This window comes from Ursus maritimus (genome assembly GCF_017311325.1).
Source record: "Ursus maritimus isolate PB19 chromosome X unlocalized genomic scaffold, ASM1731132v1 scaffold_X1, whole genome shotgun sequence".
Classification (NCBI taxonomy): Eukaryota; Metazoa; Chordata; class Mammalia; order Carnivora; family Ursidae; genus Ursus; species Ursus maritimus.
This window is the reverse complement of record NW_024423319.1, coordinates 1,560,625-1,577,101: the sequence shown is the minus strand read 5'-3', so window position 1 is coordinate 1,577,101 and position 16,477 is coordinate 1,560,625. Positions and strand designations below refer to the sequence as shown.

The 16,477-nt window shown below is 45.7% G+C and overlaps 1 protein-coding gene across 1 annotated transcript; it reads right to left on the bottom strand.

The window, feature by feature from the left end:
• Positions 1-189: 189 nt before the first annotated feature.
• On the bottom strand, positions 190-10,589 carry TEX28 (testis expressed 28). The gene is made up of 4 exons (XM_040639432.1): positions 10,578-10,589; positions 7,108-7,838; positions 1,379-1,514; positions 190-722 (listed from the first exon to the last, which is right to left on the bottom strand). Exons 1-4 carry the CDS (start codon positions 10,587-10,589, stop codon positions 366-368), a joined length of 1,236 nt encoding a protein of 411 aa, XP_040495366.1. The 3' UTR covers positions 190-365.
• Positions 10,590-16,477: the final 5,888 nt, after the last annotated feature.

The window sequence follows — 16,477 nt, the reverse complement described above, 5'->3', positions numbered from 1 at the left end:
CCTCCACCACCCCTTCTTCTCCATCCTTGTGAAAGAAATGTAGTTTCTCTTTGCCAAAAACAACAAAATCATAGAGGCTACCACTGCAGCCTGGGGACACCTGAGCCTCTGGGTCACTGGGTCACAAGAGGGCATGAGGGGGATAGAACAGCAGAGCCCAAGTTCCCAGATCAGCTTCAGACACTTTAATATTTTCCAAGCCTTGTGTCGGCAGATGGTATCGAAGGATCATGAGGAAGAGGAGTGCAAGGTGGGCTGGTGGTGATGGAATCAGAAAGGCAGAGCTGAGAAGTGGCTATCTAGTTAGGGCTGGCTGGATGCCCTTGACACCCAGAAGGCAACATGAGCTAGCAAACCCAGACCCTTTAAGTCCCATCTGATAGAGGTTTGGAGTCCTTGGAATACAGTCTCCATCTGGAGGGGACCCAGGCCTGCCAGTCTGTGGCAGGGATGGCATGCCGCTTCTGCCAGGCCAGGGCCCCAAGGCCAATCAGCATGAGTGTGGTGCACGTGCGCAGGCGGGAATTCAGCAGCGGCAAGGGGCAGGCACACACAGTGGAGATGAAGACCAGGAAGATGGTGGCCAGTGTGAGGAGCAGGCTCACGAATCGGAACATAAACTTCTGGGGGCGGATCCGGAAGTTCTCCATCATCTCCAGTTGTGTCACTTGTTGTAGAGTTTCAAGCTTGGATACACGGTTCTTGAAATTCTCCATGACCTCCTGCGGGTGACAAGAACACACACCCTCATGCAGTACGGTCACTCACCTGAGTTCCTAAGGGTGCACAGCAAATGTCGGTGAGCTGAAGCTCTAGGAAGTCAAGAATCTAGAGCACTTACACACTAAGGGCCCTGTCCCATCCCAGTGACAGTGAAGGTCTCATCTGACTTGGTCACACTTCCTCATCTGGTGTGGCCTAAGACTGAGAACCTGGCCATGCGAGCGCTCACCAAGGACAGGAATAGGGTCTGAGGGTGTGGAAGAGAGTGAGCCTAACTATTACAGGTGAGGGAAACCCTTCACCCGTGCTTGCTAACCCAGGGTCAAAAGCAGGGCCTCCCAGAGGGAGCTCCCCGCACCAGCAGAAGCTGATGGTGACTCATCAGCACCCTTCAGGTGGCTCCAAAGCACCCCCAAGGATGAGAACTGCAGAGCCGAAATTCCCAGCTCAGCTCAGCTGGATCAGGATGGGGAGGTGGGGGGAGTGCAGCGTGAACAGAAAGATTATATGCTGCCAGCTCTAAAGGAAGTGTGTGAGTTACGATTGAACCCCATCTCTTTCCTTAGTTTCCTTTCTGCTCATCCTTTGCTTCTCTCCTCCCCATATCCTTCTCACCAGCCATTTCAGTAAAAGCCCCCCTCCATGAGGTTCTCACCCATATCTCCTTGGCTCTCTCATAGGACAGATAGGCCATTTTCTCCTCCGTGCATGCCAGAGTCTGTTTGAGGTGGTAAATCTCGTCCAGGTGCCCCTGCAGGTGCTCATTCACCTGTTCTTCCATCAGTGCTTGTCTTGGGAGCAAAAGAGAAAGTAATCGTTCCCTGAGTCCCCTGCCCAGAGGCTGTGCTGGTGGTGAGCAGTCCTGTGTCGAGACTACACTTGGGTTCAGATTGCTCCTTCCTCCTCTCTCCTCCTCTAGGTCAGCCTCAGAACACCACAGATGCACACCAGCCACACACATACTGATACACGGTTCTATTTCATAGACAGTTACTCTTCCATAACTAGCCATAGACTAGAAGTTCTAAAAATCAAACTCTAAATTGTCTATGGCTGCTACTAAATGCCATATAAATTCCCAGCACCAGTATTTGGCAAACGGTAGTTATTCCATTAAAGTCTATTGATTATAGGGATGGAGCAGTCACAAAAGACCGCATATTGTAGGATACCATTTATATGAAATGTCCGGGGCCCCTGGGTGGCTTAGTCAGTGAAGCGTCTGCCTTTGGTTCAGGTCATGATCCCAGCATCCTGGTATTGAGCCCCGAGTCGGGCTCCCTGCTCAGTGGAGAGTCTGCTTTTCCCTCTCCCTCTGCACCTACCCCTGCTCGTGCTCTCTCTCTAAGAATAAATAAATAAATAAATCTTTAAAAAAATAAAAGAAATGTCCAGAATAGGAAAATCCATAGAAACAGAAACAGATGAGTGGTTCCTAGCAACTGGGGGTGGGGAGAGGGTGGGGAGTGACTGTCCATGGGACGGGCTTTCTTTTTGGACCAATGACAATATTCTGGAATGAGAGAGTGGTGATGGTTGTACAACTCTGTGAATATACTAAAAATCACTGATTGTAAATGGGTGAATTTTATGGCATGGGAATTATATCTCAATAAAGCTGTTATTAAACCAAAAACAGGGACGCCTGGGTGGCTCAGTCAGTTAAGCGTCTGCCTTCAGCTGAGGTCATGATCCTAGGGTCCTGAGATCAAGTACCACATTGGGCTCCTTGCTCAGCAGGGAGCCTGCTGCTCCCCTGCCTGCTGCTCCCCTTGCTTGTGCTCTCTCACTCTCTCTCTGACAAATAAATAAATAAAATCTTAAAAAATAAAAAAGAACAAAAACAAAAAAAAAGCATTGTGGTAATGGTTTTACAACTTAGTAAATTCGCTAACGATCATTGAAATGTATAGTTAAAATGGTGCATTTTATGGTATGTAACTTATATTTCAGTAGACCTCTTAAAAAACACAAACAAACATCACTAATCAGTACATATTTAACCTGCCATGTATATAAGTTGTAAAGCATAAAAACGTGCATGGAAAAGATAATGGCCCAATGAAGATAGTGAGGTGGGTGGAAGGTGGATGGGGTTGGGAAGGGATGATGTGAGAGTTTCAAGTGGACCTTCTAAAGTTTTACTTCTTGATAAAATTACATGTAAAGCAAATATGGTAAATGTGAAGATTTGAGAAGCCTGCGGTTGGGTACATTGTCTTGATCATGTTATTCTCTACATTTTCCCTGGGTTTGGAATATTTCATAATTTAGAAAAACTTTGAGGTTCTTCATTTGGGCACCAGGAAAGACGGGCTGGAGGCCAGAGGCCATGTGGCTTTTAGCATCGTCATTTAGGGAAGAGCCAAGGAAGGCTTGTCCCATGGGTGCAGGGTGAGCACTGATGCTGCAGAAGTGGAAAGGTACTGGAGAGCCTGGGGACACAGAATGGAATACAGGGCCACAGAGGCTGTGGCCGATCAGGTCACCGGGCTCTGGCATGCACAGAGCATAACTAGGGGTGCTGTCGCACAGACAGGGAATATGAGGCAAGGAGGTCAGTTTGGTACTGCTTCAAGAACTTGACTGACACCCACATGGAGATGTCCCCCAGGCAGCTAATGAGCTGAACAATCATTTGTTGAAAGCCAATTTGTCAAGAGCTGGTTCATGACAGTGTTTCAAGGAATATTCCATTAGTCTCTGCCCTACTCCTTGTGGAGAAGAGAGTAGACTGACAATGCCCACAAAGAGAGGGAGGCAGTACGGTGTCCACTAAAAGGACGTTCCCCATGCCTGTCTTTACATTTACATGAAAGATTCAGACACAAGAATGTTCAAGATATTGGCTATGCTCAAGTATATTCATGAATATACTCTTCACGGTTATGAAGTCAATGAATAGATTCTTCATTAATATATTTATAAGAATTTACAAATATATTCTTAAATGCATTTTTAATAGATTATTGAGTAACAAAATGTTAAGTCATAAGGATATTCTCTTAGTCTCTCTTCGTCTCTGGCCCCCAGCCTCTTTGCCCTTGGGCAGCAGTGTCCTGGCTGCAGTACTGACTCTCCTCCCTGTCCTTCCCTTAGTCATGGACCCCTATCTGTCCCACTCCTACAGTTGCAGAGGCAAACGGACCACTCTAGAAAATACCCTTACAGAGGGGCCTGGGTGGCACAGTTGGTTAAGTGTTCGGCTTTCGGTTTCAGCTCAGGTCCTAATTTCAGAGTCATGAGATCGAGCCCCACAAAGCCCCACAAAGCCCAGCACTGGGCTCTGTGCTCAGTGCAGAGTCTGCTAAAGTTTCTCTCTCCCTTTCCCTCTGCCCCCTCCCTCTGTCCCTCCCCTCCACACACACACACACACACACACACGCACACACACACACACTCTCTCTCTCTCTCAAATAAATAAATAAATCTTTTTTAAAAAGAATGAGAGAACACTCTTATAAAGACAAAATGACAACCAGCCAACCAAAATTACCCCCAAATCTTCCAAAGCTGTGAAGGCTACCCTTGCCGATACAAATTGTCCTAAACTTTACTGTTGTTGAAGAAGAACGTGCTCTTGATCATACCTGAAGGATGGTTTTCAGCAAACTGAGCTAGAAGCTAGTGGCTTGCAACTTGAAGAAGTCTGAGATGGAGAATCATATGGAAGGGATCAAGCCCTATGGGTAGGGTGGGATAATGCCGCAGGGACAGAGTCGGCCCTCCGGAGCAAATGTGCAATCACACGCACCCTTAGAGGAGGGAAGCAGAGGGAGCTTTTACACGCAGAAGAGAGGCCCATATGAAGACAGAGCAGAGAGAGATGTGAAGATACCGCCGTTGAAGATTGCAGTGATGTGGCCACAAGCTAAGGAGCCCGGCAGCCACCAGAAGCTGGTGTGCAAGAATGTTCATAGCAGCTTTATTCATAACAGCCCCAACCAGCTGCAGGTGCATGGGTCAACTAACTGTGGTGCATCCATACAACAGAATACCGATGAGCAAGAAGAGTGAACCACTCCTATGCACACCTTGGATGAATCTCAAAACTATTACACCGGGTGAAGGAAAACAGACACAAAGGGGTACACACTGTATGATTCCATTAACATGAACTATCCAGAAAAGCCAAATACAGAGAGACAGAAAGCACATTTGTGGTTACCAGGGGTTGGGGCAAGGTGAATGGGGAGCGATGGGGCCTCCATCTGGAGTGATGAAAATGTTCTGGAACCAAACAGAAGCGGTGGTTGCACAACACTGTGAATGTACTAAATGCCACTGAATTGTACACGTTAAGACGGATAGTTTTGTTTTGTGAATTTCATCTAAATTCAAAAATAAAAAAGAAAGCCCTCTTGAAAACAGATTTACCTGTGAGAAGTGTCATAGGACTTTTCAGTTTGAAATCGCAGTTTGTGACACACCAGACAAGACGTGACAATCACAGGGGCCTGGATAGTGACCACACAGTGTGGACACCAGGTGACACTTCACTGACTTCAACACATATGTCATGTCTGTGTCTAGCTCACATAAAGGTTTTTAAAAAGATTTGAAGGAGACATATGTTTTAAAAACTGCAACGAATTTCTGTGACCCCTTCACCTAGATTAGGAAACCACGTGGCTGGGACACGTTGACATGCGCTCATGCTTGTGCCTCTCTGAGACTCCATTTCCCCATCCGTAAAGTGGGTGACTGAGCGGTACAGGGGACAATGCTACTTGCTCCCTGCTGTCACTGTTATTATATAAAGTCATCTCCCACCCATTCTCCCTGTCCCCTGGTAAATCTGAGTCATACAGACCTGTTTTGTTGCTTCTCATGTGTACTAATCAAGGTAGGCTAATTGCTATAGCCAACGAGCAGAAAATCTCACTGGCTGAACACAATTAAAGTTTACTTCACACTCTTATCACAGTCCAATGGCGGTGGGGGCAGCTGTTTCAGAAGTGCAAGCTTATAGAATTCACAGGGAATCCAGGGGAGGTAGGTCACCCTGTTCCCCTGCTGGCAAATTCTGATTTGCTAAGGGGTTAAGAGTTTATGAGAGCAAAACAGTCCTGTTGGCTGAGGCAGTATGGAAACTTACGGGGATTTGTGTAACTGCCACTGAGCTCTAGTCTTGCTTTATATAAATTCAACCTTGGAAATGAATGGTATTTTGACAAAAGGGCACTAAGAGTCCCAACATTTTAGACTTGGTTGCCATGTCCTATAAAAATCACATCTAAAAGAGACCTATAATTCTGATTCATTATCTTATTTGACAACGGGTTGCCCCATAATATTTGTTTAAAGATTTATTTATTATTTGGGGGGGGAGAGAGATGGCATGAGCAGGAGGGGCAGAGGGTGAGGGAGAGAGGCTCTTAAGCAGGCTCCGCACTGAGCATGGAGCCCGACACGGGGCTCCATTCCACGACCCTGAGATCATGACCTGAGCCGAAACAGAGTTGGACGCTTAACCGGTGGTGCCACCTGCCCAAGCGCACCACCCCCCATAATATTTTTTAATTGTCCTTTGTGTATTTGTCAAGCAGTGTAAATGCAGGTAACATTTCCCTGTGAAAACAGAAGAGGATTGATTCCCAAGTGCCTTTCCCCCACATACACAGGGGTACTAAGGGACTGCAAAGTTCTTACTTTACTGAGAATCTTGGTTCGTAAGTGAATCCCTCCCCTCCATGGCCAGGCTGGAAGGATTAGAGCTAATGCAAGTAGCTGATGCAACAGACTGTGGGCAGCAAAGGGGAGACTGTAGCACCCCTGAAGGGCGGCAGGACCCTACGAAAGGTCCAAATAGGAATGGTGTGGGTCCTTTGAGAGATTGAGTATGCCTTTTATCCCCTATTTGTGGGTCCTAGTCTTGTCTTAGATGAAAATGAAATTGACCCACCACACAGTGGGGGGAAAGCTTTCCCCAGAATAAATATCCCATAGAGGACCTTTGGTTCCAACTCAGTTGTGAGCACAGGTGAAGGGACCATGGCTGGTGAGGTATCCTGCTTCCCTACACTACTCTATTCTAGCAGATGCAGGACCCCTCCTTGACTGATGATGGGCATCTGCTGGGCTCACCACGACCACAACTGCCTCTCACCACCCCAGTCAGAGCCCATGGCTTCTGGGACCACCTGGCGGGACCCTGAGCTGGAGCCTCCTTTGCCAGCAGAGGATCCAGGCAGGTGTGCAACAGCGAGCAAGGGATGAGCCCTCTCTACTGTGGGGTCCGGTCGCCCAGAGAAACACTGAGCAGCTGCACCCCCCTCCCCCTCCCCTCCACGTCCATGTCCTTGCTCCCCTTCACTCTCCTGCAGACAGTCCTGGGGGCTTCTTTCCCCAGGGCCGAGGAAGCAAGAAGGGGCTCCAGCTCACCTGCATTTCTCTTCCCGAAGGGATTCTAGTGACAGCTGCAGATCTGTCCGGTGCTTCTCCTGTAGGCTCTGATAGGACACCTGGAGGCTGAGGTGGAGCTCCCTGACTTCTTTCAGGGCTTCCTGCACCTTCTGCAACAGCAGGTCTTGCCGCCGGACCACACGCTTTGTCTCTGAGGGCTTCCCTTGCTGCGAGGCTGGGAAGTGACTCTCCAGGGGCAAGTGTCTGACAATGTCAGACAGGTTGGCAGACAGGCCGTCTTCCCCACCCAGCTTGGGAGGCTCTGAAAACAGGGCCTTCTTGCTGGGCTGCCTGCAGTTGTCCAGGCTGCTTTCTGCCTTCAGCACTAAGCCCTTGGGCCTGCAGCCTTCCTCCAGCTCCTGCAGCTCCTGGTGACAATGGCGGAGCCTTCGCTCAATCTGGGCAATGGTGGCAGAGGCACGCTGGTTCACCTTCTCAAAGGCCTGCCGGATGTAGGGGGCCTGGTGCCGGTCGGCTTTGGACACCAGCTTGAGGTAGCCCACAGTGTTCTCATCCCGAGTGGCCTTCTCCACCCTCAGCTGCTCTGAGAGGTAGAGGATGCGGTGCTTGACACTATCCTGTAAGTTCCGGGCCAGCTCCCCATCTGAAAGACTGGAATGGCCACTGGGGCCATCCTCGGCAGATGACAGGGACCTGCATGAGGGCACATTGGATGGAACGGTAGCACTTGGGCTCTTGGTGTATTCTGCCTGCATTGGGAAACAAGACATCATTAACAGGTACTTCTGTGAGCTGCAAATAGTAGAAGAACTGGACATGGTATTGCCTCACTCTGTAAAAGTACTTAGGTGTAAGCACAGATACTTACCTACGCAAGATTTATGCATTCAAAATGGGCCCAACACAGATAGGGGAGGTCAAGTTCAACTTCCAGGCCCCTCTTCCCTTCTTTTCAGCACCTGACATTTTTTTTTTAAGATGTCACAACGCTGAGATCAAGAGTTGCATGCTCCTCCGACTGAACCAGCCAGGCGTCCCCAGCACCCGACTTTTTGCTCTGAGTATATCTCACTAGAACCCCCAGATGGCTAGAATCCTCCCTCCACACCTGTCCTGTCCATTCTTGGACTTCCTCTCTTCCAAGAAATAACAACTGTATTGGTATAAATCTCATTTCATAAAGAGCTACTCTTCTAAAGTATGGAATAAGCTCATTCTCATCAACCTACATGGTTTTTTATATTGCTACTGCCAGGCAGATAGAAGAGGTAGGCAAGGAGATTTGCATCCTGACAGGTTCATTCCTTCATTCAATCATTCATTCGACACACATTTCCTGAGGGCCTACCATGTGGTACAGAAGCCAGATACATTCCTTGCCCATATAGAGCTGATGGTCAAGGGTGAAAATGTCTCTTGTAATGCAAATGAATGAGTCTCTTGCATGGGCAAATTAATAAACCACTCCGAGGCTCAGTTTTCTCATCTCTAAAACAAAGATACCCATAGCAGCATAGCTGGAACACAGTGGACCAGGGCAGAACGGATGGTGATGAGCTAGGAAAGGTAGGTGAGGTCAGAACAGGTGGAGGGTTGCCTGGCTGGCTCAGTCAGTGGAGCATGCAACTCTTGATCTTGGGTTTGGGAGTTTGAGCCCCACGTTGGGGGTAGAGTACTTAAAAATAAAATCTTTTATTTTTCCCCCAATGCATGTGAACATTTATTGACAAACAACTGTTTTTAAAAACAAAAAATTAGTGGAAGTGGTATTGTTTTATATTAAAAATAAAATCTTTTTTAAAAAGAAAGAACAGGTGGAGCCTCTGCTCTGTTTCTACTTTCTAACTATAAGAGCCTTCACAATGATTTTCAATCTGCAAATGATTTACTAGTGGTAAATCAGGAGTGATTATATTATAATACATAGCTTGGTTCTGTGTATTTTATTGTATGCAAATCATACTTTAATTTAAAAAACGTGATACCATTATGCACCTCTCAGATTGGCAACACTTAGACTAATAATAATAAGTGTTGGCAAGGATATGGAGCAACAGGAACTCTAAATCACTCCAGGTGGGAGAGTAATTGGTACAAGCACTTTGGAAAAGCACTGGTAAATTGTAAAGTTGAAGACATGCATACCAAATGGCCCGGCAATTGCATTAATAGGTATAGCCTTGGGAAACAGGTACACTAATATTCCCAACAACTAACTACTAGAAACAACCCATCTGCCCATCAATAGTAAAATGTGCAAGTGAACTGTAAAATACTCAACAATATGCTACTAGACAGCAGTGAAAATGAACTACAGCCTTGAAAACATGAATGAACAAGCATAATGTTGAACAAGAGAAACACAGAAAAATCCATACTCTATATGATTTCATTCAGATAAAGTTCAAAAGCAGGCAAAACAAAATGATGTTATTTAGGTACAAGTGACAATAAAGCTATGAAGAAACGTGTGGGCATTGGTAGCATAAACATCAGGATAGTGACTCCCACTAAATTGGGAGAAGGCGAATTGATTGGGAGAGACATGTGGAGGCCAAGGTGCTTGACCCAAGTAGTAGTTACAAGTAGGTTCATCTTACCATTATTTCCTAAAATGTATGTTGATGTTTTCTGCACCCTTATATACATCTGCCAAATTTCATATTTTTAAAAGTTTTTAAATGGTCAATAGATGGATTTATAGCACATTAGAAATAGCTGGAGAGAGAGTTAGTAAATTGTAAAACAGAGCTTAAAAAGCATCTGGGGGGGCGCCTGGGTGGCTCAGTCGTTGAGCATGTGCCTTCGGCTCAGGGCGTGATCCTGGTATTCTGGGATCGAGCCCCACATCAGGCTCCTCTGCTGGGTGCCTGCTTCTTCCTCTCCCACTCCCCCTGCTTGTCTCTCTCTCACTGGCTGTCTCTGTGTCAAATAAATAAATAAGATCTTTAAAAAAATAAAAATCTTAAAAAAAAAAAAGCATCCAGGGACACCTGGGTGGCTCAGTCGGTTAAGGGTCCAACTCTTGATTTTGGCTCAGGTCATGATCTCAGGGTTGTGAGATCAAGCCCTGCATCAGGCTCCACATTTAGCATGGAGTCTCCTTGAGATCCTCTCTCTCCCTCTTCCTCTGCCCCTCCCCTTGCATGCTCTCCCTCTCTCTCAAATAAATAAATAAATAAATAAATAAATAAATAAATAAAATCTTAAAAAAGAAACCATCCAGAATGTAACACAGAGGCACAAAGAAATAGAAAATTTGAAAAAAATACTGAAAAACAGAAGACATGGAAGATAAAATGAGAAAGTCTAAGAAAATGAGGGAATGGCAAGATTTTAAGAGATAGTCACAAAGAACTTTCCAGGACTGATGAAAGACACAACTCCACAAATTCAAGAAGCCAAATAAATCCCATGCAGGTAAACAGAAATAGACCCACCCTTATACACAAGATTTTAAAAACAGCCAGATTTAAAAAGCTAATTACCTTTAAAACCATGGCCTTCAAACTGAAAGCTGACTTCTTAATGGCCTCAGTGAAATCCAGAAGAGAGTTGAGTAGTATCTTCAATATGCTGAGAGAATAGCTTTCAGAGAGGGAAAAAAAAAGTCCATATTCAAATAATTGGAAGTCAATGCCTTCAGACTCTTCAGCAAAGCACTGGGGAACAAGAAAGCAATGAAGTAATGCCTCCAAATTTGGGGGGGGGATGATTTTACAACCTAGAATTCTACACCCAAACTGCCTATTGTGAGATTAGCCTAAGGACATGAAAGAACTGAAATCCTTTACCTCACCCGCATTCTTTCTCTGGAAGCTACTAGAGAAGGAGCACCACCAAAACCAGAGAGGAACCTAAGAACGAGGTAGAGATAGGATCTATAAAACAGGTCAAAAGGAAGCAAATAGAATCTCCAGGATGATGGAATGTTGGAAGGGGTGACCAGGCTGGCAGCTGGAGGGCAAGGCAAAAGGTTCCAGAAGAGGGGCGCCTGGGTGGCTCAGTCGGTTAAGTGTCTGACTCTTGGTTTCAGCTCAGGTCATGATCTTGAGGTCCTGGTATCAAGCCCAGCATCTGGCTCAGGCTCAGCATGGAATCTGCTTGTCCCTCTCCCTCTGCTACCCCCTTTCTCACAAATAAATAAAATCTTTTTTTTTTTTAAAGTCTCCAGGAGAGAGCACTCCAAGGGATGAAGCACATGGAATGCTGGGCATCTTTGGCCAGCTGGAGAGGAGATATAGAAAGTTGGGGGAAGTGCTGGCCAATGATAAGTAGTAGAGAACAAGCAACGTGGAAGGGGGGAGACAAGTGTTAAGTCCAAGGTAAACAAAACATTGGGAGAGAAAAGAAAAGTCATCAGAGTGATGGCTCAATTATAACCAGTGTTTCCATGGACTTGATAATGTGAACACCAATGATCTAACCCAGATCACTGTATACCATACTGGAAGGATTTGGATACGGTGTGAAAGAGGGAGCTACATTTTCATCTTCAATAGTGAAAAAAACCAATAAATAATTCCTAAAATATAAAAATTAAAAATAGCACTATAAACGATTTATTTAGGGGCACCTGGGTGGCTGAGTCAGTTAAGCATCTGCCTTCGGCTCAGGTCATGATCTCAGGGTCCTAGGATAGGGTTCTCCATCAGGCTCCCCACTCATCAGGGAGTTTGCTTGTCCCTCTCCCTCTCCTTCTGCCCTTCCCCCTACTCATGCTCACTCCCTCTCTCTCTCAAATAAATAAATAAAATCTTTAAATAAAAACAAAACAAAACAAAAAATGATTTATTTAGAGAATTGGAGGTAAATACCAAAAGAAACAGCTACAAGGGTTGAAAGTGGCTGGTTCTAGGGGATGGACAATTAAGTGGGTGGAAACCAGGGATTGATATTTTTTTGCTATAAACCTTGTAGAACCACTTAACTCTTTGAACTGGGGGTTAGCCAACTATGGCTTGATTTTTGTACCAGTGTGAGCTGGTTTTTATATTTTTATTTTTTTACACAATTTTTAAAAAGATTTATTTATTTATTTATTTTGAGAGAGAGAGAGAGAGAGGGCTCAACGTGAGCACAAAGACCAGTAAGCAGGCATCGGGGGAAGGGGAGAGGGAGAGGGAGAGAAAATCCCAAGCAGACTCCCCACCGAGCTCAGAGTCCTACTCAGGCAATCCCACTACCCTGAGATCATGAACCAAGCTGAAATCAAGAGTCAGACACTCAACCAACTTAGTCACCCAGGCGCCCCGGTTTTTCCACTTTTAAATGGTTGAAAAAAATCAGAAGAGTATATTGTGACATGCAAAAATCATAGGAGATTCAAATTTCAGTGACCATAAACAAAGTGTGATTGGCACACAGCCACACTTGTTCATTTATGTGTTGTCTATGGTTGTTTTTGTGCCCCCCAAAAAAATGGCCTAGTTGAGTAGCTGCAACAGAGACCACATGGCCTCAAATACTTACTATCTGGCCCTTCATAGAAAAAGTTTACTGACCCCTGATTTTAACTATGCTCATATAGGAGCACTAGGTGGCTCAGTTGGTTAAGTGGCTGCCTTCGGCTCAGGTCATGATCTTGGGGTCTTGGGATGGAGCTCGAGCTCCCTGCTCAGCAGGGAGTCTGCTCCTCTCTCTGCCCCTCTCCCCGCTTGTGTGCTCGCTCACTCCCTCTCAAATAAATAAAATATTTTTAAAAATCAAGCGAGGTAGTGCATAAAAATGCTTAAAAAATAAACTATGTTCATATAAACCACTGATAAGTAGAAGAATGAAATAATTGTTTAAGAAGGAAGTGGGGAGTGGGGTGCCTGGGTGGCGCAGTCGTTAAGCCGCTTCCTTCAGCTCAGGTCATGATCCTCCTGGGATCAAGTCCTGCATCGGGCTCCTGCTCAGCCAGGAGCCTGCTTTTCCCTCTCCCTCTGCCTGCCGTTCCCCCTGCTTATGCTTGCGTGCTCTCTCTCTCTCTCTCTCTCTGCCAAATAAATAAATAAATAAAATCTTTAAAAAAAAAAAAAAAGGAAGTAGGGGTCACCTGGCTGGCTCAGTCCATACAGCATGCAACTCTTGATCTCAGGGTTGTAAGTTCAATTCACACATTGGGTGTAGGAATTGCTTAAAAATAAAATCTTTAAAAAAATAAAATATAAAGGAAGTAGGAAATAGAGAAAATTAAAAATTTGTTAAAGACTGGTTCTATCGTGGAATTTAGATATAGATATAGGCATCATTAAAAACTCAAAATTGAGAGAATATGTTGGTAGAAAATTAAAGGTAACCACTCGAAAAAAAAGCCAGGTATGTAACATCCAAATAAGCAAGAGGAGAAAAAGAATGGAACTCTACTAATTCAAAAAATAGGAAGGAAAGGAGGCACAGAAAGAAATAAGATATTAGGGTAAATAGAAAATATAAAATAGGAAGCCAATAAGATGTGATTATCAATGACTCTATACCATGCTCTTGAAGAGAACACTAAATACCATAAATATGTCAGCCCTCTACACATCAACCTATAAATTCAATGAAATCCCAATTAAAAACCCAACAGAAGTGTCTTATGAATCTTAAATTAGCTGCTTCCAAAATTAATTTGGAAGAGAAAATGCAAAAGAATAGCAAAGAAATTTTTGAAAAAGAATAATAAGTATAGTGTTGGGACAATTGGCTATTAAAAAAATTAAGTTACCTTAAGCACCTGTATATGATGTAAGTGCTACCTTATATAAATAAAGAACTAAACATAAAAATGAAACAATAAAACCATTAGAAAGACATAATAGTGTTTTCACAATCTTTTTGTGAAGAGGACCTTTCTAAACAAGACTGAACCCAAAATTCCATAAAGAAAAAGATATACATATTTTACTACATCAAAAAAAGTTTTCAGGGGTGCCTCGGTGGCTCAGTCAAACAATGACTCTTGGTCTTGATCTGAGGGTTGTGAGTTTGAGCCCTGCATTGGGCTCCATGCTGGGTGCGGAGCCTATTTTTTTTTTTTTAAGTTTTCAAATCTTCTTATGGAAAAAAAAAGCATAAAGATAAAAAGCAACATTTAGGTTTGGGTTCAAATACTACTTAAAACTGAAGTATCTCTTAGGGGCGCCTGGGTGGCTCAGTCTGTTAAGCAGCTGCCTTCGGCTTAAATCATGATCCCAGGGTCCTAGGATCCAGAGCCCCATGTCAGGCTCCCTATTCCGTGGGGAGCCTGCTTCTCCTTCTCCCTCTGCCTGCTGCTCCCCCTTCTTGTGCTCTCTCTGTCAAATAAATAAATAAAATCTTTTTTTTTTAAATAAGGAGTATCTCTTAACATTTAAAAAAATTGCCTTATTTTTGTGCGAGGGGGAGAGAGAGAGAGTGAGTACACAGCAGCAGTGGAGAGGGGCAGAGGGAGAGGAAGAAGCAGGCTCCCCATAGAGCAGGGAGTGAGACACGGGGCTGGATCCCAGGACTCTGGAATCATGACCTGAGCCTAAGGCAGATGCCTAACCAACTGAGCCGCCCGGGTGCCCATGTCTTAAATTTTTTAAAAAGCCACAGGCTGAGGGGCTCCTGGGTGACTCAGTCGGTTAAGCGTCTGCTTTTGGTTAGGGTCATGACCTCAGGGTCCTGGGATCAGCCCTGCGTGGGGCTCCCTGATGAGCGGGAGTTTGCTTGTCCCTCTCCCTTGTCCCTCCCCCTGCCACTCCTTCTCTCCCCACCTTTCTCAAATAAATAAATATTTTCTAAAATTAAAAATAAATAAAAATAAAAACACATTGAGAAAAAAGATTTGCAATTATCTCTAATAGAGAACAGGCTAATCAACATAATATGCAGAAAATTCCTACAAATTAGGAAGCTAAAAAAACAATCCAATATAAAAGCAGTAAAGAATAGTAATAGACAATTGAGGAAGGACAAACTACTGATGGCAATAAACATACAAAAAATGTGCAACTACAAAGATATCAGGCAAACATAAGTCAAAGCAACGATTGAATACTATTTTCTCATCCAGAGAATGCCACACATTAAAAAGACTAACAATATCCAGTGTTGACAAGGATGTGGGGAAATGAGCACTCACATACTCTGCAATAGTACATATAGCTCTTGTTGAACAATTAGGCAATATCAAATGAAATTTTCAATGCATGTGCCCTTTACCCAAGCAAGAACGTGGGAGCCTATCCGCATTCAGGGACACTTAAGGGCTCTCAGTAGCTCGGCAGTTTCGAATTAAGATGCTCCCCAATATTTGAACTTAGGATATAGTGTTGTGGAGATGGTGTCATTCACTAGGGGAGTCATTCTGGTTCTTGTAAGATCATCTCAAAGTCAGAGGGACCACCTCTCTAAGACTACATTGTGACCTTGAGGAGACAGGGAGCTCCCAGAGGTCAAGCTCCCTCAGGGAAGCTGCAGGCTAGCGTTGGGCTAACGCCACCTCAGTGATCACAAGAAGCTTGCAGCTTGCTGTACAGAAGGTTCTAGAAAGAGAAAAAGAAGTAGCGCAAAGACACCATGCTGTCTCAGGACAGCATACCTCATCTGCTGATAAGGCTAACTGGGACGGCGCTGTTTTGGAGGGTGGGGGTCGGAGGCCAACAAAGGGTAAACTTCTAGCGTGGTTTTTAAAAAAATATTGTGGTAAAATGCGTAAAACACGACTTCATCATTTTAACAATTTAAAGTGCGTGGAAAAGTCCCCTTCTCCACATTCACCAGTAGCTAGGGGCACGGAGATGCACGAGCGCTCGAGGCGGGAAGGGGCACCGAGAAGCACGAGCGCCCGAGGTAGCTAGGGGCACGGAGATGCACGAGCGCTCGAGGCGGGAAGGGGCACCGAGAAGCACGAGCGCCCGAGGTAGCTAGGGGCACGGAGATGCACGAGCGCTCGAGGCGGGAAGGGGCACCGAGAAGCACGAGCGCCCGAGGTAGCTAGGGGCACGGAGATGCACGAGCGCTCGAGGCGGGAAGGGGCACCGAGAAGCACGAGCGCCCGAGGTAGCTAGGGGCACGGAGATGCACGAGCGCTCGAGGCGGGAAGGGGCACCGAGAAGCACGAGCGCCCGAGGTAGCTAGGGGCACGGAGATGCACGAGCGCTCGAGGCGGGAAGGGGCACCGAGAAGCACGAGCGCCCGAGGTAGCTAGGGGCACGGAGAAGCACGAGCGCTCGAGGCGGGGAAGGGCAGACGGAGAAGCACGAGCGCTTGAGGCGGGGAGGGGCATGGAGAAGCAGGAGTGCAGGAGGCGGGGTGGCACAGACGGAGAAGTCCGAGCGCTCGAGGCGGCGAGGGGCACGGAGATGCACGAGCGCTCGAGGCGGGAAGGGGCACCGAGAAGCACGAGCGCCCGAGGTAGCTAGGGGCACGGAGATGCACGAGCGCTCGAGGCGGG

Excerpts from the sequence above, each read along its gene's own strand:
- TEX28 (XM_040639432.1), bottom strand. Across the intron at positions 1,515-7,107 it reads CTTCGGGAAGAGAAATGCAG|ACAAGCACTGATGGAAGAAC; the intron begins GTGAGCTGGAGC and ends TTTGCTCCCAAG. Across the intron at positions 723-1,378 it reads AGAGAGCCAAGGAGATATGG|GAGGTCATGGAGAATTTCAA; the intron begins GTGAGAACCTCA and ends TGTCACCCGCAG.